We start from the raw sequence: 26,967 nt of genomic DNA, 5'->3' as shown, positions 1-26,967 counted from the left end.
AGTTTAATACTAAATTGCTACACTTTTATTTTTTATTTTTTTTTATTTTTTATGATGGAGTCTTGTTCTGTCACCCAGGCTGGAGTGCAGTGGCATGATCTCAGCTCACTGCAACCTCCGCCTCCTGGGTTCAAGTGATTTTCCTGCCTCAGCTTCCCCCAGGTAGCTGGGATTACAGGCACCCACCACTATGCCTGGCTAATTTTTGTATTTTTAGTAGAGATGGGTTTTCACCATGTTGGCCAGGGCGGTCCCGAACTCCTGACCTAAAGTGCTTTGCCCACCTCAGTCTCCCAAAGTGCTAGGATTACAGGTGTGAGTCACTGTCCAGGCCAATAGTTGATTTTTAATTAAAAAAAAAAATTAAAAAAAATTTTTTTTTAGAGACAGGGTCTCACTCTGTCACCCAGCCTTCAGTGTAGTAGTGTGTTCATAGCTCACTGCAGCCTCAAATTCCTGGGCTCAGGCAATTCTCCTGGCTTACCCTTTTAAGTAGCTGGGACTACAGGTGGACAAGTAGTTGATTAGTAGTTGATTTTATTCCCTATCTATGTTTCATTGGTTCTATGTTGTTTTCTGATGCATAATTGTCTTAATATAACTTGAAAAGAAAACATGTCTACTTTCTAGAGTAGTGCTTTCTTTACAACTTCACTTTTAAATGGATTTAAAAGTTATTATTTTAATTGTAAAACCGTAAGATTTACCCTTATAACCATTTTTAAGTATACAGTTTGGTAGTGTTAAATATGTCCAAACTGTTGTGAAACAGCTTTCTAGAACTTTTTCATCTTGTAAAGTTGGAACTCTCTCCTTGTTAAATAACTACTATTCTTTTTTTCTCTCCCCCTAGTAGCTGGCAGACACCAATTCTACTTTGTTTCTGTGAATTTCTACTTAAGATGCCTCATATAAGTGGAACCATTGAGTATTTGTTTTTTGTGTTTTGTTTTTTGGTGACAGGCTTATTTCAGTTCTGAATATTATTCTCATGTTCTGAAAGTTCATCCATGTTATAACATGTGAGAGGATTTCTTTCCTTTTAAACACCGAATAATATTCTATTGTATGTATGTACCACATTTTGTTGAACATTTGGGTTGCTTCTACCTCTTGACTGTTGTGAATGATGCTGCTTTGAACATGGGTGTGCAAGTTTTTAAGACCCTGCTTTCAGTTCTTTTGAATATATACCAGAAGTGCAGTAGCTGGATCATAGTTCTACTTTTAATGTTTTGAGGAATCTCCATATTGTTTTCCAAAAGTGGTTGTGCCATTTTACCATCCCATCAACAGTGCACATGGGTTCCAGTTTCTGCATATACTCGCAACACTTGTAATTTTTTTTTTTTTTTTTTGGATAGTAGCCATCCTAATCAGTATCAATTGATATCTCATCGTTGTTTGGTTTGGATTTCTCTGATGATTAATGATGTTAAACATCCTGTCATATGCTTGTTGGCCATTTATATATCATGTTTGGAGAAATGTTATTTCAAGTCATTTCAAGTCCTTTGCCTATATTTTAATCAGGTTATTTATTTATTTTTGGTTGAGTTGTAGGAGTTATTTATATATTCTAGATGTTATCCTCTTATCAGATATATGATTTGCAAATATTTTGTCTCATTCTGTAGGTTGTCTGTTGATTGTGTCCTTTGTTACACAAAGTTTTAAAGTTTGATGTAGTGCCATTTGTTTATTTTTGCTTTTGTTGCCTGTTTTCCTTTGGCGTCATATCTAAGCAATAATCACCAAGTCCGTGAACCTTTTCCCTTATGTTTTCTTATAGGAGTTTTATAGTTTTAGGTCTTAGGTTAAGGTCTTTAATTCATTTTGAGTTAGTTTTTGTGTATAATACAAAGATCCCTGTTCATTCTTTTGCATGTGGATATCCAGTTTTCCCAGCTCCACTTGTTGAAGAGACTATTTTTTTCCCCCTTGAATAGTCTTAGCACCTAAGATATTATTTCTGGGTTCCATTTTGTTTCATTGGTCTTTTTGTCATTATGCCCATACCACACTGTTTTGAATACTTTAGCTTTGAAATCGTGAAATGTGAAGTGTGACTCCTTCAACTTAGTTCTTTTTCAAAACTGTTTTGGCTATCTGGGCTTGCCTGAGATTCCATGTGAACTTTTAGGACAAACTTTTCAAATTTTTTTTTTTTTTTTTTTTTTTNTTTTTTTTTTCAAAGACAGGGTTTTGCTCTGTCACCCTGGAGTACAGTAGCACAGGCATGGATGGCTCAAAGCCCTGACCTACAGGCCTGAAGCATTCTGCCTGCCTTAGTCTCTGGTGGAGCTGGGACCACAGGCACGTGCCACCATGCCTGGCTAATGATTTGATTTTTTCTGTAGAGACAGGATCTCACTGTGTTGCCAGGGCTGTTCTGGAACTCCTGGGCTTAAGCGATCCTCCCACCTTGGCCTCCCAAAGTGCTGGGATTACAGATGTGAGCCACCATGCCCAGCCAATTTTTTTATTGGTTAAAGAAGAAAAGCCACTGAAATTTTGATAGGGATTGTATTGAATGCTTTGGGTAGTATAGGCATCTTAGCATTATTCAGTCTTTGAATTTATGAACCTAAGCTATCTTCCTTATCTGTGTTTTCTTTAAATTTCTGTCAGCAACGTTTTTTAGTTTTCAGTGTATAAGTCTTAGGTTTTATTCTGAAGTGTTTTATTTTTGATGCTGCTGTAAGGGCCACTTGTTTTCTTTTCCTTTTCCTTCTTCTCCTCTCCTCTCCCTTTCCCTTTCTGTCACCTTTCTCATTTTGCTCTTCTGTCTCCCCTCTTCGCTCCCCTTTTTTCCTCTTGTCTTATCTCTTTGAGACAGTCTTGTTCTGTAGCTAGGGCCGGAGTGCAGTGGCACAATCACTGCTCACTGCAACCTCCACCTCCTGGACTCAAGCCATTCTTCCACTTCAGCCTCTGCTGGCACTACAGGTTCGTGCCACCATGGCTGGCTAATTTTTTATTTTGTGTGGAGATGAGATCTTGCCACGTTGCCTAGGCTTATCGTGATCTTCTGGGCTCAAGTTAATCCTCCTGCCTGGGCCTTCCAATGTGTTGGGATTACAGGCGTGAGCCACCATGCCCAACCTGGAGTGTTTTGAAAATTTCCTTTTCTTGTTAATGTAATGTACTCGTAATGAAACCCCTTGTTTTTCATCTGGCATATGAATAGTTATTTAAACATGACATTCATTAGCTGAAATAAATGCTGTTTCATACTGCAGCCTTGAGGATGCACTATATTGCTTTTCTCCAAAGTAATCTTGGGCAGTTCTTAGGCTATAGATACAGATACTGCATAAACGTGAATTGGCAGTGTGCATCAGCAAGTGCAGAACAAAAGGATGACAACAGCTTTTCTAGGTTTATTTTTTCATTTTACTGAGGAAACTATTTAAATAGTTTTTTTTTTTTAGCCAGAGATAGGGCTTTGCCAGTGAAGTAAGAGGAGAAACCACAGAAGTTTGATATATACTGATTTGAGAATTGTTGTTGGTTAATATATTCCAAACTTTTTTAAGAGTGGGGAACGGTTTGGAAAATCAAATTGAAATGAAGTCTGTTTGCATTGGGAGTTTGAAGGTTTCAGCCTTAGGTGAGTATATTAGGAATTGAGAGTAAAATACCTCTCTCTAGGTCAAATGATCTCCAAGTATTAGATTCATTTTGAAGAGAACAGATTCTACCCTAATTGAAAAAGCTGTGTGACCATTTTCTTTAAGATGTGATTAAGTGCAGAAGGCAAATCATTTTATGGTTATCTAAATGACTTGATTTGAATTTTCTTAATGTTTGGGCAATAAGTGAAGATGTAGATGTCATGCCCTTTCTAATTTTTTTCTTATAAGAAAAAATTAACATTTAAATAGCAGCTTTCTCTTGGACAAGGTGGTTGATAGTGCTGAATATTAATACAATACTGTCTTAGCAAAATGAATGTTCTGTTTCACGTGAAGTACTTGAATTCTAAACTCTGAATTTTACTTTCTGTGTAACAACATTGGTAGTTAAGCCTCATAGGTCTCTCATGCAAAGGTAAAATGTGTTTATTTTATAGTTGTGATTAGAAACGCGTACATGGCTTTAAGAAATTATTTTTCGCAGCAGTTTGGGAGTCTGAGGCGATCCAATCACCTGAGGTTGGGAGTTCGAGACTAGCCTGACCAATATGGTGAAAATCCGTCTCTACTAAAAATACAAAAATTAACCGGGCTGTGGTGGTGCGCCTGTTATCCCAGCTACTCAGGAGGCTGAGGCGGGAGAATCACATGAACCTGGGAGGCAGAGGTTGCAGTGAGCCAAGATCATGCCACTGTACTGCAGCCTAGGCGACAGAGTAAGACCCTGTCTCAAAAAAAAAATAATAATTTTTAAGGATGCAAAAGTGTGAGTTTATCTTTATAAAAAGCAAAGTTAAGCATTAAAACATTGGATTGGGCATGGTACTACATACCGATAATCCCGGCTAGCCGGGAGGCTGATTTGGGAGGATTGCTTAAACCCAGAAGTTTTGAGATTAGCCTGGGCAACATAGCAAGACCTCATCTCAAAAACACAAAAAAATTGAGATGATTGTCAGGTATGCTGGTGCATGCCTATAGTCCCTAGCTACTCGGGAGGCTGAGGCAGGAGGATCATTTCAGCCCAGGTATTCTAGGCTGTAGTGTATTTTGTTTGTACTTGTGAATAACCACTGCTCCCCAGCCTGGGCGACATAGCAAGAGCCCATTTCTTTAAAAAAAGAAAAACAAAACTATTATTATTTTAAAGGTCAGTTCTGTTACCTTTTCTTTGTCAAAACACTATATAACATGTTACGTCAGTTAGACAAATAACTTTATCTTAGCTTAAAATAATAATAATGAGACCCATGCAATCAGAATGATTGTTTAAAATGCTAATTTTATAAATTCTTTAATATTTAGTAGCCGCTGGAGTTCTGGAGTGGGCGGAAGCGGTGGAGGATCCTCTGGTAGGTCGTCAGCTGGAGCTCGAGATTCCCGCCGACAGACCCGAGTTATTCGAACAGGACGGGATCGAGGGTCTGGGCTTTTGGGCAGTCAGCCCCAACCAGTTATTCCAGCGTCTGTCATTCCAGAGGAGCTGATTTCACAGGTATGTATCTTGTAGAATACTTAATGTCAGATGACAGGACAAGGTGAGGTTTTACTGAATATGGTGGGTTGTAGTCATGACTGATACCATGAATTTGGAAATATGGTTTTTCTGGGAAGCTGATTTTTTTTTTTTTTGAGAAGGAGTCTCACTCTGCCGCCCAGGCTGGAGTACAGTGGCATGATTTCAGCTGACTGCAACGACCACCTCCTGAGTTCAAGCGATTCTTGTGCCTCAGCCTCCTGAGTAGCTGGAATTATGGGTACACACCACTATGCCTGGCTATTTTATTTTTTCTTTTGAGATGGAGTCTCGCTCTGTTGCCCAGGGTGGAGTGCAGTGGTGTGATCTCAGCTCGCTGCAAGCTTCGCCTCCTGGATTCAAGTGATTCTCCTACCTCAGTTTCCTGAGTATCTGGGATTACAGGTGTACGCCACTATGCCCAGCTAATTTATTTGTATTTCTTTGTATTTTTAGTAGAGATGGAGTTTTACCTTGTTAGGCTTGTCTTGAACTCCTGACCTCGTGATCTGCCTGCCTTGGCCTCTCAAAGTGGTAGGATTACAGGTGTCAGCCACCGTGGCTGGTGGTAATTTTTGTATTTTTTTAGTAGAGACGGGGTTTTGCCATGTTGGCCAGGTTGGTCTTGAACTGCTGACCTCAGGTGATCCGCCTGCCTTGGCCTACTGAAGTGCTGGAATTATAGGCTTGAGCCACCATACCTGGTCCTAGAAAGCTGATTTTGATAAAGAATTTAATCAAAAGAAAATTACCATAGCACTTCTTTTTTTATTTCAGGCCCAAGTTGTTTTACAAGGCAAATCCAGAAGTGTCATTATTCGAGAACTTCAGCGAACAAATCTTGATGTGAACCTTGCTGTAAATAATTTACTTAGCCGGGATGACGAAGATGGAGATGATGGGGATGATACAGCCAGTGAATCTTATTTGCCTGGAGGTTGGTGGTTCACTGTCATGTTTTTCTCATTTCTGGAGTGCTCTTTTGACTGAGGAATGGAATTTAACGTACTACAATAGACTTTTCTGTGTGTTCTTTTCAAGGTGGTAGATATTTTTCACTGTAGAGCTGCTTGATTTGATTGTAAAGTTTCTTTTAAGGGAAAAATCAGGAAGTATTTTCACTTAGTGGATTTGTGCTTGTTCCCAGTAAAGACATGGTTGCATTTGCATAGCTTTATAACTGTGTGGCACATGCCTCTAGAATATTGTTTTTTGATGCCCTTATTACTGAAAATATGTAATAACTGAACTACATTTAGATTTTGACTATCTTATCTCTGTGATGTCACAAGTGTTGTATCTTAACGAGTGATCTATTTTTCTTGTGATTATGTAGTAAGTAGCTCAGACAACATTTATGCATTTGATGTTCATTAAAATCTTTGTTAATGTAGGTTGTTGTGTTTTTCCTCAGGTGATGTCAGTTTGTAGTTTTAATGTATTTTAATTTTCAGATATCTTTCAATAGCCTGCAGATGCTCTTTGTATATATGCTTCAGTGATGTTTGTTTCTGTTTATAGAGGATCTTATGTCTCTCCTTGATGCTGACATTCATTCTGCCCACCCAAGTGTCATTATTGATGCAGATGCCATGTTTTCTGAAGACATTAGCTATTTTGGTTACCCTTCTTTTCGTCGTTCATCGCTTTCCAGGCTAGGCTCATCTCGAGGTAATTTTGCATTTATTTATTTTGATCACAGGCTAGCAGTATGGAAAGATACTGGTAGAATCTACTTAGGTATTTGAACTTCTAAGGTTACAGTTATTACTAGTTTTTTATGGATATTTTGACATTGAAACTATTTTTTATTTTGAAGAGCCACAGTAATATTTTAGAGTTGATCTTATTTACATTGTGGAATTGTTGTGAAGGACTATGACTTTACCTAACTGTATTTTGAATTAGGAATATGGATTCTGAACTAAAAGCAGAATTCTACTTCACAGTGACATGCAGCATTCAGAAAACAAGTCCTAGTTTATTTGTTTAAAATAAGTGATCTGTTTATTTTAAATCCTGGTTAGATAAAATACTGAAATATGAAAAAACTTACTAGAATATGTTTGGGATCAATATTAAATGTATAGAAAAGTTTAGTTTATTAAAATGCTTTTTTATTTTTTATTTTTTTGAGATGGATTCTCACTCTTGCCCAGGAAGGAGTGCAGTGGTGCTATCTTGGCTCACTGCAGCCTCCACCTCCTGGGTTCAAGAGATTCTCCTGCCTCAGCCTCCTGAATAGCTGAAATTACAGACACCTACCACAATGCCTAGCATATTTTTGTATTTTTAGTAGAGACAGGGTTTCACCATGTTAGCCAGGCTGATCTCAAACTCCTGACCTCAGGTGATCCACCTGTTTCAGCCTCCCAAAGTTCTGGGATTACAGGCATGAGCCACTGCGCCCCACCTAAAATGTTAGTTTCAAAAGTTTGAAATCCTTAAAAGATAAAGTACATGGTAGAGATTAGAAAGATTTTGAAATAATTAATCCTGCCTTTCTCTGTACATGTTTGTGTATAGCTTGCTTACATTATAGTTGTCAATATTTTTATTTTCCAGAAGGTAAAACTACTTGATTCAGATAACAGAAATTACCTGTATTTACTGATCTTTAAACTGGAAAATATGCTGTGTTGTATTAAGCGCTTGCTGTATATGCTTAGTACTTAGAGTTTTAAAATAACAGATCTGTGGTGATCTTTTAATATATGGAATGCACTATGTAATAGCTTTATGAATTTAAAAATAAATGTATACTTTACTGCCTTAAATGTATCAAGTAATGTATTTTCAAATATTCCATGTAAATAACTACTTTAAATACCCCCTTCCCCGCCCCCCTCCCCTCCCCACTTTTTTTTTTTGAGCTGGAGTTTCACTCTTGTTGCCCTGGCTGGAGTGCAATGGCATGATCTCAGCTCAGTGCAACCTCTGCCTCCCCGTTTAAGCAATTTTCTTGCCTCAGCCTCCTAAGTAACTTGGATTACAGGCATTCACTGCCACGCCTGGCTAATTTTGTATTTTTAGTAGAGACGGGTTTACTCCATGTTGGTCAGGCTGGTCTGGAACTCCTGAACTCAAGTGATCCACCCACCTCGGCCTCCCAAAGTGCTGGGATTACAGGCATGAGCCACCGCACCTGACCAAATGTCTCTTTTCATATGTTCGTCCTACGTAGGCATTACTTTTAGTCTGAACCATATGAAATAGCTAATACTTGGCCACTTTTGGCCTATATATATGGCATTTTTGTATGGTTCAGTTATTGTAATTCTAATCCTTATTTATCCTACTCTTAGAAAGTTTATTTTGGTTACTTTATTTAAAAAGCAATGTATGAGCAACTCGGAAAAAAACTGGCTTTTTTTTGTAGGCCAATAGCCACAGGAAGCATTTTGGTAAGGAAATCATTTTATAAAGTTTTTTTTTTTTTTTTTTTTTTTTTAAAACAGCCTGTTTGGTTCCTCAAAAAAATTTAAATAAGACTTATTTGTAAAAATCCATTCTATAAAATTACTCTAAATAGAGGCTTGGATTTTTAAAAATTTTATAATGAGCTTATATTAATGGATTCATAGTTTAGCCTTTTTAGTTTTTTTTCTATGAGTACATTTTTTGAGTTTGCTTTTATGCCTAACATGTGGAAGTTCTAAATTTATATGCTTTTTAAACCTACCAGTAGACAAATAAGGAGTGTATATTTTCTAATACATAAATTGAGTTCATAGTAAGCATTTCTCATGAAAGCCAATAATTTAAAACCCTTACAAAAACACAAATATAGTTCAAAATAAAGCGGTTCCACTCTAAAAACATGTAGTTGAAATATAGAAAAGTCTGCCTCTAATTTTTTAAAATACTAGGTTATAATTTCGTACATTCACTTGAAAGGGTTGATGTTTTGAATGTTGCATGTCAGCCTTATTAGATATACATTTACATAAATTTTTATGAGTAGATAAACTGCTGTTAGTTGCATCCTGAAGGGTCTTTACTAGAGAGTGGCTTACTTTTATCCCACTGGTGTGACCCAATTGCATACCAGTTCTCCTTCTTCCCTTAGAGAGAGACTCTGAGCTGTTGCGTGAACGTGAATCCGTTTTACGTTTACGTGAACGAAGGTGGCTTGATGGAGCCTCATTTGATAATGAAAGGGGCTCTACCAGCAAGGAAGGAGAGCCAAACCTGGATAAGAAGAATACACCTGTTCAAAGTCCAGTATCTCTAGGAGAAGATTTGCAGTGGTGGCCTGATAAGGTATTTGGAAAAAATTAGCACTTCCGTTTAAATGGGTCCCTGACAACCCCTCCTTCCAAGGTTTCCATTTTATTTATTCTGGTTTTTGTACTATCACTCGATGAAAAACACAAACATCAAACAATATTTTTGCTTTGTTTTAAAATATAAATAGAATATATCTTTATTTGGCCCTCCATGAATCATCTCAGTGAGGTATATTCAGTGGTGCAATGTATCTTACTACTTCATGAAGTAAATCAGAGAAATTAGGATGGTAGTTCTAGATAACACATCAGCATTTTATTCCAGTACTTCTTTTCTGGTAATAATTACTCCAATGAAGTGATGTTACATTCCTTTGTAGAAATTTGTTTTGTCAAATTTATGAAGTCAGGTGGACACCAGTTCCTGTAGAGCATGTTTTTGGTCATTGATACAGCATGTACATCATGACAAGATTAGGGATCTGTGTTTCTTTGATTAATTAACTATGCCATTTAGTGGCATTGAGTTCTGATAGATCCTTTGTGGTGAATGCTGTAGGAGACAAGCTGACTGAACAGGAATGGGCAAGGGGAGTCATGCTGTGCATCCTGAGGAGTAGTGCAATGACTAGATTGTAGAAAGTATCTAGGATTTGGTAATTGATTTGAATCTTTGAAAATACATCACTGCCGTCTATGGCCATACCACACTGAATGCCAAAAAAAAAAAAAAAAAAAAAAAATCACTGCCATAAGTGAAACAGAGTTGATGCATTCTGTTGATGGTTGTGTATGTAATTGATAGTTTGTCTTCAGAGGCTCTTATTGGAACCCACATGTTTTTCACTTGTATTTTAGTGTGTCTCTTCTTATTTACAGAACCATATGGGTAGGAAATTTTCTAAAGCAGAAATAAACTAAAAGAACATGGAAACTTTGAGGCCCTACTCTCAGATAAAGAGAGTCTGATACAAATTTCTTTCCTTTCTTTGATTTTGAACTTGAATTTGGGATATTGAAGGGATATATTATTTAACTTTCCAAATTTATGTTTCCATAGTTACTGTGAGTCTTGTAGTAGTTCATTTATTTTTCTCTGCATTCAGCTCATGCAGGAAGCTTGAATGCAAGAAGGAACATGAATTTTAATCAGTCTCTTTGGAAGCAAAAGGTTATTCTATTTTCTTTGGCAGCTGCCATACTTTCCCTGAATTGCATTCTCTTACTTATTTCCCTAAAACTAGAAATCTCCAGAGTTCTGCTTTTACTTCGTGTGGTAGGGAGTGATTTAAACCAATGGACTTTTACTTTTTTTTCTCTCTCTCTGTTGGTACATCATTTACCGTTTCCTCTTTCTTTTGCCTGGATCATGTTAGAGCTATGTGAATTTCATATTGGCTGGAAGTAAAAGAGGACTGTTGAAGAATTATGTTTAAATAGGGCCATCACATTACTAATCTAGGCTTCTTTATCATGTATTATTTTTGATTAACAAAAATATTTCTGAATAGTACAAGTTTAGCAAGCTTTTTCCCTAGCCATTCTATCCTCTGTTAGATTTAACTAGCGCTTGTTGGCCTTGCTAAAAATATGGTAGATATGTTTTTAAGTACACCTTGTTTTTAGAGACAGTTTTAAGTGCATCGTCAAATCTTGGCACTGTATAGACTTTTAGTGCATCATGTCCTTGGTTTGTTTAGACACTGAGTGAATGGAAGAAGAGTGGTATGTGAAACAAAGTATATCCTACCTATATTCTTTTTATAGTCTTTAAATTTAAACACCAAATTTAAAACAGCAACATCAAAAAAACACTTTTTACTAGCACATGATTGAAATCTAGAAATTCATACTTGAATTCTGGGCAAGAAAGTAGCTTAAGCCTTTAATTAAACTGTTAAGGATTAGCATAGTGATCAGTAAATGCCATTAGGTGCTTGTTTGCAGGGCTGAATGATAAAAGAGAATGCAGAGAACTATTAAAGGGAAAGAAGACCTTGTTTTTAAGAAACTTTAGGAAAACAAAATATTATACAGGGGCACATGATAAATACCATCTGAAGAAACTGGCAATATGTGAGACCTATATAGGTTTCCCAAAATTAGTTAGGGGTAGTGATTCCTGAGGAGCACAAGGTTTTAGGGGAAGGCTTGATAGGGAATAGAGAGGTAGGCAGAGAATGCAGGGAGTAGGGTGTCAGGATGCACTTGGTATTTACCACTGGTGGAGGAGGTACCAGCACCAGATGAGAATGGTCTTCCAAGAATAGGGGCTTGTCTAATGAGGGGTCCAATAGGAATTCCCAGCTCAGAACAGTTTGAATGTCATGCTCAGACTAACACTGGGAAACCAGAGCAGTTGGAGAGCATGCATCTATCATTTTATCTCCTTCATGAAACAGACATTGCTGCTGATTGCCTAGTACCTGGCTATTTTTGGGTGCTATAATAATCACAAGATCGGATATTGAGCCTGTCTTAGGAAACTTTTGAGGTTTAGTGCAGGAGAAAGGTGATGATTAGTCATCCAAAGTAATACGCTTAAAAGGTGGCTTTCTTTGTAATCTTGATTGGGGTTTTCTTTTTTTAAAAAATCATGGTAACTGTTGCATTATTTTGACTGAAAGAGTTATTTCTACATTCTTGACATTATCAGGCTGCTAAAGGATAGTCTTAATTTTGTACACAATAGTAAACTTGGAATATAGCTGGAAAAGACCTTTTGGCTTGCCTCTGATCCATTCATTTTTATGGATAAACAAACTTCATGTCTTTGCTTATTTCATATGGCTTGTAAATGGCAGATTCAGCAATGAAATTACTTTTTAAATATGGAAAGAAGTAGCTTTTTTTTTTTTTTTTTTTTTTTGAGACGGAGTTTCGCTCTTGTTACCCAGGCTGGAGTGCAATGGCACGATCTCGGCTCACTGCAACCTCCGTCTCTTGGGTTCAGGCAATTCTCCTGCCTCAGCCTCCTGAGTAGCTGGGATTACAGGCACGTGCCACCATGCCCAGCTAATTTTTTGTATTTTTAGTAGAGACGGGGTTTCACCATGTTGACCAGGATGGTCTCGATCTCTTGACCTTGTGATCCACCCGCCTCGGCCTCCCAAAGTGCTGGGATTACAGGCTTGAGCCACCGCGCCCGGCCGACGCTTTTTTCTTTTTTTTAAGGAGTGGGAATAGTCAAAATATGCATCCTAGAATTTCAGAAATGACCTAATACAACACTCTTATATGTTAAATGTGGTTGTTAGTGTCCGTAGTGATTTTCATTTTGCCTTTTGTTAGGGTACAAAGTTAATTCTGTTGGTAAATAAACTAGATTAGTACCTACTTTCCCAGCATCCGTTAAGAGGTACAGCTAGTTCTCCAAATTTTACTTTTTTTGTTTTGAGATGGAGTTTTCTTCTTGTTGCCCAGGCTAAAGTGTAGTGATGCAATCTCAGTTCACTGCAACCTCCATCTCTCGGGATTCAAGTGATTCTTGTGCCTCAGCCTCCCAGTAGCTGGGATTACAGGCAACCTCTACCATGCCCGGCCAATTTTTTGTATTTTTAATAGAGATGGGGTTTCACCTGTTGGCCAGGCTTGTCACCAACTCCTGACCTCAGATGATCCACCCGCCTTGGCCTCCCAAAGTGTTGGGATTACAGGTATGAGCCATGGCGCCCGGCAATTTTACCATTTTGTAAGCTCATAGAATTCTTTTAATGGTAGAATATTCTCTTTTCTTTAAGGTTTTGTGGTATAGTCTTGAACTGAAAATATTTGAGGTGACTGTAAAATATGAATATTTCCCAAAATAGTCTTTGAGTTAAATGTCAAAACTAAAATAAAAGCATAATTAAAAATTATCATAGGGATCTTGAAAGCTCCATGAAGACAGAAGTGAGGGTCATTCAGTCATTATTAATTTAGAAACCTTGAGGAAATATAAGTTATGTGTTAGGCCAGAGTTTGTAGGAAGAAGAAAAATAATGTTTATCTATTTGAATGAGTACCATAATAGAGTCCATACATACATGCATAATAGCTACACAGTAGCACACGAGGCATTGGGAAATCGCAGGAGGCTGCACGGAATGATTACAAAGAGTGTGGACTCTGAAGTGAAACTGCTGGATTTCTTATCCTAACCCTGCCACTATCTAGCTGTGTGACCTTGATCAAGTTCTTTAACTTTTCTCTGCCTTGGTTTTCTCATAAGATAGAGATAGTAATAATTTTTACATTATGGATTTGTTCTGATATTTAAATGAGTTAGTATATGTAAAGTACAAGGAGCAAGGAGAAGCATGGTCCTATCCTAGGAAGAGAAAACAAGGTGATTCCTGCAGGTCATGGGAGGGTGAGAGAGCCCAGTTGGGTATGTCCAAGTAGGTTCATGTGGCAATTGCATTTTATGTGCCAGGTTCTCTGTTAGTAGTGAATTGGACACAGACCAAAAAGATGCAGATCATGCCTGCCCCTTGTCTGACTGGTATAGAATGAATGCAAGTTATGAAAACATTTTATTATAGTAATAATTTAGTGCAATAGGAAATTAAGGGTAGCCTATATGTACCAAAGTGAGAAGGGGAGAGTGCCTAAGCCTGTGCTCTAAGTCCAAAGTCGTGATGTTCACAGTTGAACTAGCCAAGTTTATACTGGTTTCTGAACGTTTTTACACCAAAACATCAACTTTCTTATTATGCTCTCTCTACTCCCTAGAATCCTCCTTTTCTCTCTTCTCTCCCCCTCCCTCTCTTCAGTCCTCTCTTCTCCCATACTCCACCTACTTCTCTCTCCCCCTCCCTTTATTCACCCTTCTCTAGCTATTCTTTCCATCCTTCCATCCATCCACCTATCCATCTAACCATCTGTTGCATCTGCTGATTTTTAATGTTTTTCTGGCTTATGTGACTGCTCGTTTTATTTTGTATTTCTGGAATTGCTTTGATAATTCAGTTACTTTGGTGAGAAGAGGTAATCTTTCAATTAGGTGGTTCTATAACATGGCCCCATGTTTACTTCTCAGTCATTTTTGCAATTTATTTTTCCCAGATTAGAAGTGTAGTAATATGCTGCCAAATGTCTACCTGTAAATTATAATTATATATGTGTTTATACCAATCTACTTCCAACAAGAATCTAAACCAAACACATTTTATAAGGCCCAAGCTAGACAAAGACACCAGAGGAAAAGAAAACCATAGGCTAATAATATCTTTGAATATTGATACAGAAATCCTCCAAAAAAAAATTAGGAAACTGAATTCAGTACATACCAAGAAGATTATGCTTCATGACCAGGTGGAATTTATTCCTGGCATTTAAGTCTGACTTTATATGTACACATTAATCAGTGTGATAGATCATGTTAGCAGTATGAAACCTGAAAATCACATCAACACCTTGATTGATGCAGAAAAAGCATTTGAAAAAGTTGAGCATTCTTTCTTGATAAAAACTCTTTTAACAGTTTAGTTGTGGAAGGAAAGCTCCTCAATTTAATAGAGTCCATATGTGAAAAAACTCACAGCTAACAATCAACAGGAAGCAACTCAGAGGTTTTCCACTAACTTTTTCTTTTTTTTTTTTTTGTTTTGAGTGGAGTCTCACTCTGTCACCCAGGCTAGAGTGTAGTCCAGTGGTGTGATCTACGCTCACTGCAACCTCTGTCTTCTGGGTTCAAGCGATTTTTCTGCCTCAGCCTCCTGAGTAGCTGGGACTACAGGCGTGTGCCGCCACGCCTGGCTAATTTTTTGTATTTTTAGTAGAGATGGTGTTTCACTGTGTTAGCCAGGATGGCCTCGATCTCTTGACCTCGTGATCTACCCACCTTGGCCTCCCAAAGTGCTGGGATTACAGGCGTGTGCCACTGCACCCGGCCGCTTTTCCACTAACATTTAATGCAAGACAGGGATGCCTACTCTTGCCAGTTCTATTCAGCATTGTACTAGAAGTAGTAATGATCATCAAACAAGAAAAAGAAATAAAAGACATCCAGATTGGAAAGGAAGAAGTACAGTTATCTCTATTTGCAGATGACATGATCCTATATGTAGGGCTCCCAGCCCCCACCACCAAAATTCCGTTAAAAAAACTGTTAGAACTATTAAAATCAGTAAAGTTGCAGGATACAAGGTCAACATACAAAAATCAGTAGTATTCCTATACACAAAATAGCAGCCTAGCTAAAAAAGAAATGAAGAAAATAAATCTTGGCCAGGTACTGTGGCTCATGCTTATTACCTCAGCACTTTGGGAGGCTGAAGTGGGAGGATCACTTGAGCCCAGGGAGCTTCATGGATGGGAAGAATTAGTGTTGTTAAACTTAGTCATACTACTCAAAGTAATGTGTAGATTCATATGTAATCGCTATCAGAATTCGGATGGCATTCTTCATAGAAATAGAAAAGGAATCCTAAAATTTGTAAAGAACCATAAAATACCCCAAATTGTGAAAGCAATAATGGGAAAGTTAGAGGCACCATATTCCTTGATTTAAAATAATACTACAAAGCTATAAGCAATCAAAACCATATGGTACTGGCATCAAAACAGAAACATAGACCAGTGGAACAGAATAGAGAGCCCAGAAATAAATTCAAACATGTATTATTGACTGATTTTTTTTTTTTTTTGAGACGGAGTTTCACTCTTGTTACCCAGGCTAGAGTGCAATGGCACGATCTCGGCTCACCGCAACCTCCGCCTCCTGGGTTCAGGCAATTCTCCTGCCTCAGCCTCCTGAGTAGCTGGGATTACAGGCACGAGCCACCATGCCCAGCTAATGTTTTGTATTTTTAGTAGAGATGGGGTTTCACCATGTTGACCAGGATGGTCTCGATCTCTTGACCTCGTGATCCACCCGCCTCGGCCTCCCAAAGTGCTGGGATTACAGGCTTGAGCCACCACGCCCGGCTATTGACTGATTTTTGACAAGGGCCCCAATGGGGAAAAGATAGCCTCTTCAATAAGTGGTACTGGGAAAATTGGATTCTCACATGTAAAATTGGATGCTTATCTTAGACAATACAAAAATCAACTCAGAATAGACAAAAGACCTGGATGTAAAATATGAAACTATAAACACCATAGAAAACATAAGGAAAGCTTCTTGACATTGCTCATGGCAGTGATTTTTTTGGATTTCACACCAGAAACTCAGACGTCAAAAGCAAGAATAAGTAAATGGAACTACATGAAATGAAAAGCCTTTGTATATAGTAAAAAAACAATCAGTAAAATAAAAGGGCACCCTATAAACTGAAAAAATATTTGTAAACAATACATCTGATAAGGAGTTAATATTCAGAATTTATAAGAATACTTGAAGTCAATAGCAGAAAAATAACCGGATTAAAAAATGGGTAAGGACCTTAAAAGAGATTTCTCCAAAGAAGACATAAAAATGGCTCATAGATTTTTGAAAAGATGCTTAAAGTCAGTAATTGTCAGGGAAATGCAAATTAAAACCACTGTGAGATACTACCTCATACCCATTAGGATGGTTGTTATGAAAAAGACAAGAGATAGCAAATGCTGCAGGGGTACAGAGAAAAGAGAACCCTTGTATGCTGTTGGGAATGTAGATTGGTTCAGCTACTATGGAAAACAGTATGGAAGTTCCTAAAGAAGTTAGAAATAGAGCCACCATAGGACCCAGCAATCCCTATTCTGTACATCCCTAGAGGAGTTGAAATCATGCCTCATAAAAGTATCCGCACTGTCATGTTCGTTGTAGTATTATTTATAATAGGTAATATCTGGAAAAAACTTAACGGTCCTTCATGGACAAATGGATAAAGAAACACACACACACACACACACACACACGGATACAGAGAGAGAACAGAAGAAAAGGAAAATCACACACACACACACACACGGATACAGAGAGAGAACAGAAGAAAAGGAAAATTACGCAGCTTAAAAAAGGAGATCCTGCTGTTTGCCGCAACATGGATGGACCTGGAGGACATTATGCTAAGTGAAATAAGTCAGATACAGGGAAAAAACACATCGCATGATCTCACTTATATATGAAGTAGAGAATAAAGCAGTGGTTACCATGGGCTGATAAGGAGTGGGGTGTGAGGGAGGGAAAATGGGGTTAAAGGATACACAGTAGCAGACACGTAGGCTGCACATCTAGAGCTGTGTGTATGTCTGGAGGATTGCAGTTAATAAAATGGTATTATTTTTTGTTAAGTAGATTTTAGCTGTTCTTGTCACAAAATAGTAACTGTGAGATGATAGATGTGTAAATATCTATGTGTATCCTGTAACATGTTGCAAACTTCAAATATACACAATAAAATTTATTTAGACAGATATTTGAAAAGGTGCTTTTGTTTTGAGACGAGTCTTGCTCTGTCGCCTAGGCTAGAATGCAGTGCCATGATCTTGGCTCACTGTCTCCCAAGTTCAAGTGATTCTTGTGCCTCAGTCTCCCAAGTAGCTGGGATTACAGGGATGTGCCACCATGCCTAGCTAGTTCTTGTATTTTTAGTAGAGGACAGGGTTTTGCCATGTTGGCCAGGCTGGTCTCGAACTCCTGACCTCCTTCAAGTGATCTGCCTGCCTCGGCCTCCCAAAGTGCTGGAATTTACAGGCATGAGCCATGGCGCCTGACCAAAATATATTTTAATAAAAGGAATCTAAATGGACTTAAAAGGGGAAAGATGCAGCCACAGTAGCCGTAGAGATTGTTAAAAGTCAAACACAAAGAGCTAAGTAATAAAAGTTAAAGGGAAAGGAGGGAGAAAAGTTAGAGAAATCTATTCTAGGTAAACTTGCTGAAGCTGAACATAAGAACTTTGCTTTGTGCACCGTAACAAAACTTCTTCAATTTAAGGGATGCACACTTTGTGTATTTTCATTAAGCTCCCAGAGACATGCTTGGTAAGAGTTGTGTGAAGAAGCAAAAGCAATTCAGCAACTCAGTGCTGTTAATTAATATTAACTGGCAGGGCGTGGTGGCTGACGCCTGTTATCCCAGCACTTTGGGGAGCCAAAGTGGGGTGATCACTTGAGGTCAGGAGTTTGAGACTAGCCTGGCCAACATGGTGAAACCTTGTATCTACTAAAAATACAAAAATTAGCTGGGCGTGATAGCATGCACTGGTAATCCCAGCTACTTGGAGGCTGAGGTGGGAGAATCGCTGGAACCTGGGAGGCAGAGGTTGCAGTGAGCCAGGATTGTTCCACTGCACTCCACCATGGGAGACAGAGTGAGATTCTGTCTTCCTGCTTAAAAAAAAAAAAAAGCAAACATTAATATGCCTTACTCTTCTGGATCTTTTTTTACCTAATCCAGAGGAAACAATAAGTAGATTTATTCCCACCAGACTTTTGTATTGTAGGGTTGTATGTTACTCTGTTTCTTTGAATGGTGTTGAGAGGAAATGGATCTATTTCATATGACCCCTTGTTTAAGCTCTTTGGAGCAACCTCCTTGTTGGAACCAGCTGATCAGACTTGCTGCTTATGTTGCATCACCTTCATTGTGCTTTTCACACTGAGGAGAATGAAGGCAGAGGATTCTAAAAGTGAATTTGGCTGGGGAAGGTCCTTGTTTTTATTGACATCTGGAAACTTCCAGGATTAACTAGATGTGTCACAAATGTAATTTAATACGAAGTAAGAGCAAAGTGAAAAATGATCATAAAAAGGAAAAGAACCTGGGCATAAAAAGCATATAGAAAAGTGGATAGGCAGAGAGAAATGCAGTGTGAATAGACACAGCTGGCCAAATCGCACAGTGTATACTGTAGTTGCCATCCATTCTAATCATAACATGCAGTACATTATATTTAGTCATAGGATTTGGGGCTGCTACCTAATGATAAAATTGATATTTGCTCATAGTAGAAAAAATGTGAAAACCAAGTTTTATGGGACAAAATTTAGCAATAGAAAGGCTGACTTTTTCAGAATATAAATTAGTAAACATAGGTGTGGCCAGTTAATAGACTTGGTGTTGTTTGGCCAAGTGTTTTTTTAAAAGCTTTGGCCACTATGTTATGTCTTGTATTTTTAATACTTTGCCTCGCCCTTCGGGGAAGGATTTCTAGTTAAATTTATGACCCATTTATGTTAGACAGTTGCAGATTTACTGATTCAACCTCTTTTTGTTGAAAAATAGAGCTACAAACTACTGTTCTTTAAGGAAACGTGCATAGTCACTTTCTCTAGTTGAGTTGAGCAGGTGTCACCTTGCTCAGAAGCAGCAATTAATATTTCATAAAAACAATAAAACTGTTGTTTTCTATGACTTATGAAATGAGTGAGCTAAAATACTGTCCCGTGTATGTATTTGATTGTTTCATATTTCCTTATGTATAATACATTTCTTTTATATGGATAAATCTGAAGCAGGCAAGAAGTAGTAGGTGATTTTTTTTGTCTTCTTCTTCTGGTGGTGGTTGTGCTGTTCATTGTCATTTGTGCATAGTGGGTTTTCAGTGCCTCTGGGAGTTTAATTGGCTCATTCAGGCCTTATTGCCCTGGGGAACATTGGCCTATCTGAAAGGTAAAGGCAAGTCACTTCCAAGAGGGCCTCATTGACCATGCACTATGGTCTTGTTATTGGGATGGTTGTTCAGGATTGTGCTGCTCTAGTAAGGCATTTATCCAAAGAAGCTGGAGTTAAGATTCGTTTGTTCATTCAGCAATTGGTCAGTGTGTTCCTGCTTTGTGCCATATACCAAGCTGGCATATGGTAATATAGTTGTGAGTATGATACTGGCTTTTCCACAAGAAATTCAGTGGGGAACACAAACATTCACGGAGAATATAATGTGATCACAATGTGACCAGCGCTAGACTGAAAGTGTGAATAAAGTGCTGTAGGGGCCGGGCGCGGTGGCTCAAGCCTGTAATCCCAGCACTTTGGGAGGCTGAGGCGGGTGGATCACGAGGTCAAGAGATCGAGACCATGCTGGTCAGCATGGTGAAACCCCGTCTCTACTAAAAATGCAAAAAATTAGCTGGGCATGGTGGCGTGTGCCTGTAATCCCAGCTACTCAGGAGGCTGAGGCAGAATTGCTTGACCCTGGAAGGCGGAAGTGGGAGTGAGCCGAGATCATGCCACAGCACACCAGACTGGGTGACAAAGTGAGACTCCGTCTCAAAAAAAAAAAAAAAAAAAAAGTGCTGTAGGGGTTCAGAATGGGAAATGACCAATACTGCCTGAGAGATTTGGCAGAGGCATCATAGAGGAGATGGCATTTAAGCAGCATTTTTAAGGTAAGGTGGACATTGACCAAGACACAAAGGTATTCCAAACGTATTAGTTGTGGGCCTAGCATCATGAAGGATCATGATGTGTTTGAGGAACAGTGAAAAAGTCAGTTGCTGCTATGTGGTGGGGAGTAGGAGAAGAGGTAGGATAGAGATGACTGGACAATTTGCCAAGCAAGGAGTTAGGATATTGTTTTGCAGTAATTAAGAAGCCAGCAGAGTCCTCGGAGAAGTGACTTGATGTGATTGATGGGGTTTTGTTTTGTTGTATTTGGTTAGTTTTAAGGAGGTGAACATTACTGGCATGATGGGAGAAAGATAAAAACAGGAAAAATTGAAAGTCAGTTATGAGAATGCTAACGATTGTTCAAGGAAATTGTGAGGATCTCATCCAAAGCAGGGGTATGGGGAAAGAGAAGAGTCTGAGAAGAATTTGAGACCAATGTAGACGTGGGAACCTGGAACACCCCTCAACTCTTCTTTTCTGCTCATCAATCGATTCGATTGTCATGTCTCCCATTACCGGGTGGGTGATGATGTTATTCATAGAGATGGGGGCTACAGGGAAGGCAAAGCTTTGCAGGAAATGGGGATTGCTCTTTAAGACAGCTGTAGGTAAGTCTGGAGATAATGAGATTTACCCATTTAAGAACATGATGCTGTAGTGGATGCAGTCACTGAGGCTGGAAGGTAAAGCACAGTTTGAATACAGGGACAAGGAATCTGTGGCAGGGAATGCATGGCAGTGCCAGGGAGATGAAAAAATGATGATGAGGGCAAGTGGAAGACCAGTAGAGAATGGTGACCTGTGAAATGGGGAGAGGATGGGTTCCAGAACAGATAATGAACAGAGGCAAATTATTTGATGAGAATAAAGGAAGATGTACTGATTAAGTACATTGGGCATTGATTGGGAGTTGGAAAAAAGATTGTAACCGTCATTGAAAACTGGCAAGATGAAACATATGCCAGGCAATAATTCACTTTACCACTTTGGACTGAAGGAGAGATTAGTTTGGATGGTTGTTGGGAGACAGGAGAAGGAGTTGCATCCAGTGTGTGTGTGGGTTATCTTTAAATAGGGGAGGAAGACCCTTTTTCTCTGAGATGGGGAGAAGGAAGGAGATAAGAATGGTGCTTTCATTAAGCACATCTAGAGCTAGGAATATTGAGGAAGTCTGTGCCTGAGAACTAGCATTTTCTGGGTGGGTCAAAGATGAAGTTAGGGGAGGAGATTAGTCATAGTCAAATTTAATTGTGCACTTTTTGCACTGGGCTCTGTGCTGTGTACTTTATACAGCTGACCCTTGAACTGTGAGGGGGTTAGGAGCACCCACTCCTCACGCAGTTGAAATCCACGTAACTTATGACTCCCACAAAACTTAAACTCCTTATAGCCGCCCCCTGTTGACTGGGAGCCTTACTCACAACATAAAGTTGATTAACACATATTTTGTTATGTTGTATGTAGTATATACTGTATTTGTACAATAAAGTAAAGAAGAAAATGTTATTAAGAAAATCATAAGGAAAAGAACATATATTTAAATTCATTAAGTGGAAGTGGATTGCCATTAAGATCTTCATTCTTTTTTTTTTTTGAGACGGAGTTTCATTCTTGTTACCCAGGCTGGAGTGCAATGGCGCGATCTCAGCTCACTGCAACCTCCGCCTCCTGGGTTCAGGCAATTCTCCTGCCTCAGCCTCCTGAGTAGCTGGGATTACAGGCACGCACCACCATGCCCAGCTAATTTTTTGTATTTTTAGTAGAGACGGGGTTTCACCATGTTGACCAGGATGGTCTCGATCTCTTGACCTCGTGATCCACCCGCCTCGGCCTCCCAAAGTGCTGGGATTACAGGCTTGAGCCACCGCGCCCGGCCTTTAAAATCTTCATTCTTATCTTCACATTGAAAGTCTGAGGGAAGGGGATGAAAGAGTTAGAGGAGGAGGAGTTGCTTTTGCTGTCTTAAGGATGGCAGAGGCTGAAGGAAACCCATGTATAAGCAGATCCTAACAGTTGAAACCCATATTGTTCAAGGGTCAACTATATATGTTACGCCATTTGGTTTTCACCCTGCGCTTCCCTTTCCCTCACCATGATTTGCATTATCATGATACCCATTTTAGAGACGAAGAAATGGTTTTAGAGAAATGTGTAATTTACCTGAAGTCACATGCCTAAGTGTTGGATCTAGGTTTTGGACTTAGTCTGATTCCATTATAATTAATTCTTAACCAAAGGATCGAGAAGATAATATGAAGTAGAAAGGTAAATTTTGATGCAGCTTCTATGGAGAAAGTCAGTAACGGTTTGTAGATCTCCCATGGTAAAGGTAAAGGAAGAATTGCTAACTTCGAGAATTCCAAATTTGGTCTCTTTTCCATTCCCCAATAAAAGTGACTTGAAAATCAGGTTAACTGGTACCGCTAAAATAGAATTATTACTTTTTAATATTTCTATTATTTATAAAATAGAATTATTTATAAGATAGAATTATATTTTTTTATAAAATAGAATTACTACTTTTTATTATTACCAATAAAATTATTATTACTATTTCTGTACAGCATTGAGGCATAACCTGTTATTATTGTGTTATATTAATAAATCTTGTAGACTTTATAAGTTTTAGCTGAGCACTATAACCCATTTGATCAAATAAGATTGGATTTTGGTAGAAAACCAGAAAGACACCATTTGTTTATCATACCCTGGAGCCAGAATCCCAAAGAGAGCAGAGAAGTACTGTGTACAGACCAGTAGCATTTTTGCAACCTAAAATCTGTTGTTGGTAATTTTTGCTATGAGATTTCTAGGTAGCTTGTGCTCTGATCTTTGGTTTTTTGTTAAAGAAAATTATTATTTATTTACATTTATTGGTCTAGCTTTTTATGATTTAATTGTATTCCAACTCATTGCATGTATATCAACATAAAAGTAAATGAATCACCTTAGATACCGGTACTTGTTTCCATAGCTTGAAAGAGCTTACAGCAAAAGAGTCTTCTGATTTGATGTTTTTCTCTGCTTTAGCTCCTTATTTTGTTTTTCTTTTCCCTTCACTCAGTCAGCACATTGATTGAGCACTTACTTGTATGCTAAATTCTTAAGTTACAGTGATAAGACAAAGCTTATACTTGAGTGAGATAGTCTGTAAACAAATAAACATGTCAAGTTGTGAAGTGCTGTGAGTTAAAAAGAAAGCAGTATAAGGAACTGAATGAGAGAGTGGTACTTGTGTACATAGTGTCATCAGAGAAAGTCTCTTGAGGGAGTGTCACCCGAGACAGTAACACAAGCAGAGGGAACAACAGGGTAGGGTCGCAGCAGACATGGTACAAGAACAGGAAGAAGGCCAGTGTGAATGGAGGTGAGTGAGTTAATCGAGGGAGCCAGTGCCACTTTAATTGAACACCTTGTAGGCCATGCTAAAAACTTTGTATAGTTGTGGTTTATGTGTTCACATACTTAATCTAGATCTGATGAAGTGATTTAAAGTGACAGTGTTTATATCATTAGATTTGGCAGTTTTTCTATTTATAGCATTGTATTTTACTTTATAGGATGGAACAAAATTCATCTGTATTGGGGCTCTATATTCTGAACTTTTGGCTGTCAGCAGTAAAGGAGAACTTTATCAGTGGAAATGGAGTGAATCTGAGCCTTACAGAAATGCCCAGGTATTTTATTTTATGAAGTCTTGCATTAAATAACTCTACATATCAACAAATAAAATAGTAATCATTTTTCTTATGCTTTAAAAGAATCCTTCATTACATCATCCACGAGCAACATTTTTGGGGTTAACCAATGAAAAGATAGTCCTCCTGTCGGCAAATAGCATAAGAGCAACTGTAGCTACAGAAAATAACAAGGTATGAAACGCTTTGCATTGATAAACATTTCATGCTTTAATTCTTTCTTTTTTAAACATTTTTTTTTTGCTCCTTTTCCATCTTTTAATTTTCTCTTTCTGTCTTAACATGAATACAAAGTGTCTCAAGCATTAATAATCTAATATATATTTTTGTTGGCTAGTTTATACTGTAACTGTAAAAATAGCTTTCTGCTTTAAGGAGAGGCAAAAATATTCAAGAAAATTGCTAAGAAAAGATGTTGAGAAGCTAGGAAATACAGATGGAGAAAGTATGAATATTGTGCCTCAAATTATCAGTTTGGCTTTAAAATCACTAAAATTCTTTTTGGTGGTGGGGGACGGTTATTTTTGTATTTTTGAGACAGGGTCTTGCTTTGTTGCCCAGGCGGAAGGGCAGTGGTGTGATCATAGCTCACTGCAGCCTTGAACTCAAGCCTTCTGAGTAGCTAGTACTATTGGCACACACCACCATGCCTGGCTGATTTTTAAAACTTTTTCATAGAGGCGGAGTCTCACTGTGTTGCTCAGGCTAGTCTCAAACTCCTGGCCCCAAGTGATCCTCCCTCCTTGGCCTACCAAAGTGCTAGGATGACAGGCTTTTGACATCTGGCCTAAAGTCACTAAATTCTTTAAAAAGTTGTTGGAGCAAATATTTACTCCTAACCTTAAAGATGGCCTTAGACACTCATTTCAGTAACTGCTGTTTTGATCTGTGTGAGGAAGGTGTTTTAGTTTCTAGTTTTACTAAGAACCTCTCTGAATTACTTATTTTTACAGCATTTAGCTAAAAACATTTTAGAGCTCCAAAGTATGTATGTCTTGCGCTAGTTGTTACCACAATCCTTTTGGAAAGATGGCTTGATTTTATTTAAAGTTGTAATATTTTATTCTTTAGGTTGCTACATGGGTGGATGAAACTTTAAGTTCTGTGGCTTCTAAATTAGAGCACACTGCACAGACGTACTCTGAACTTCAAGGAGAGCGGATAGTTTCTTTACATTGCTGTGCCCTTTACACCTGCGCTCAGCTGGAGAACAATTTATATTGGTGGTGAGTCTATAGGGAGGAGGAATTTATCAGCGACTGTTTGTATATGTGTAGAGAGGTGCTTTGAGTAGTGGAATACCAACATCACAAAGTCAATTAAAAGGTAATGCCTTATGGAAGGGATGTTTGACTTTTGAACAAAGTAACTGGGTATGGTGGTGGGTACCTGTAGTCCCAGTTACTTGGAAGGCTGAGGCGGGAGGATCTCTTGAGCCCAGGAGGTAGAGCTGAGATCAGCCACCTGCTCTCTAACCTGGGCAGCAGAGCAAGGCCCTGTCTCAAAAAGAAAAAAAAAATCAATTGATGAATTTTCCATAAAATTTAATTATAAAGGTTTAATGAAAGCAGATCCAGTTATTAATAATTAAGGTGAAGTTGTACATATTAACACTTTCCTGAGGGGAAAATACTGGAGAAATACCAGAAATGCTTGACTGTTAATATGTTTAATTTCAGATTTATGTAATGAACTGTTGTACTGCTTATTTGACGAATTTATGTTTTTTGTCTTCAGGGGTGTAGTACCTTTTAGTCAAAGGAAGAAAATGTTGGAGAAAGCTAGAGCAAAAAACAAAAAGCCTAAATCCAGTGCTGGTATTTCTTCAATGCCGAACATCACTGTTGGTACCCAGGTAAGTGATTAGAATTAAGCCTATCTTGGTGGGCATGGTGGCTCCCACCTGTAACCATAGCACTTCAGAAGGTCGAGGTGGGTGGATTGTCTGAGCTCAGGCATTCGAGACCAGCCTGGACAACACATTGAAACCCCATCTCTACTAAAATACAAAAAATTAGCTGGGAGTTGCGGTGTGCACCTGTAGTCCCAGCTACTCCGGAGGCTGAGGCAGGAGAATCGCTTGAACCCAGGGTGGGGAGGTTGCAGTGAGCCGAGATCGCACCACTGTACTCCAGCCTGGGCAACAGGGCAAGACTCTGTCTCTAAAAAGGAAAGAAAGAAAGAGTTAAGCCTGTTTTAAGGGGACCTCATTTCTCTTCAGCATCACTTTCTTCCCTTGTAAGCAATTTTACAGATGAGCATCATTTGAAGACTTGGTTTCCAGTAACATGTATGTGTCACGTTGTTTTTTCTTCATTCAGTAGTTGAGTAATACTGTATAGATTGTGGCCCAGTGTCAATAGGTTTCCCTATGGGGCAAGGTTCTTTGGGATTTTTTTTTTTTTTTTTTTGAGGTGGAGTCTTGCTGTGTCTCCCAGGCTGAAGTGCAGTGGCGCAGTCTCAGCTCACTGCAACCTCTACCTCCTGGGTTCAAGTGATTCTCCTACCTCAGCCTCCCAAGTAGCTGGGATTACAGGTATGTACCACCACACCCAGCTAATGTTTCTACTGTTAGTAGAGACAGGGTTTACCAGATTGGCCAGGCTGGCCTTGAACTCCTGACCTTAGGTGATCCACCCGCCTTGGC

General features: G+C 38.6%; 1 protein-coding gene across 8 annotated transcripts in view; it reads left to right on the top strand.

Moving 5' to 3' along the window:
• Positions 1-26,967, top strand: part of UBR5 (ubiquitin protein ligase E3 component n-recognin 5) — a 152,430-nt gene that overhangs the window by 57,652 nt on the left and 67,811 nt on the right. For 6 of the 8 annotated variants that reach the window (XM_037738656.1, XM_017528907.2, XM_017528906.2 and 3 more), the window contains exons 6-13: positions 4,944-5,133; positions 5,932-6,091; positions 6,676-6,825; positions 9,206-9,417; positions 24,183-24,299; positions 24,384-24,494; positions 25,392-25,546; positions 26,058-26,175. In XM_037738656.1, coding sequence (XP_037594584.1) covers positions 4,944-5,133; positions 5,932-6,091; positions 6,676-6,825; positions 9,206-9,417; positions 24,183-24,299; positions 24,384-24,494; positions 25,392-25,546; positions 26,058-26,175 — 1,213 coding nt within the window. The remainder of the gene's footprint in view (positions 1-4,943; positions 5,134-5,931; positions 6,092-6,675; positions 6,826-9,205; positions 9,418-24,182; positions 24,300-24,383; positions 24,495-25,391; positions 25,547-26,057; positions 26,176-26,967) is intronic. The other 2 variants (XM_017528911.2, XM_017528912.2) reach the window with 1 other exon arrangement.

The sequence above is a fragment of the Cebus imitator genome, unplaced genomic scaffold, assembly GCF_001604975.1.
Source record: "Cebus imitator isolate Cc_AM_T3 unplaced genomic scaffold, Cebus_imitator-1.0 Scaffold56, whole genome shotgun sequence".
Classification (NCBI taxonomy): Eukaryota; Metazoa; Chordata; class Mammalia; order Primates; family Cebidae; genus Cebus; species Cebus imitator.
This window is presented reverse-complemented; position numbering and strand designations above follow the sequence as displayed.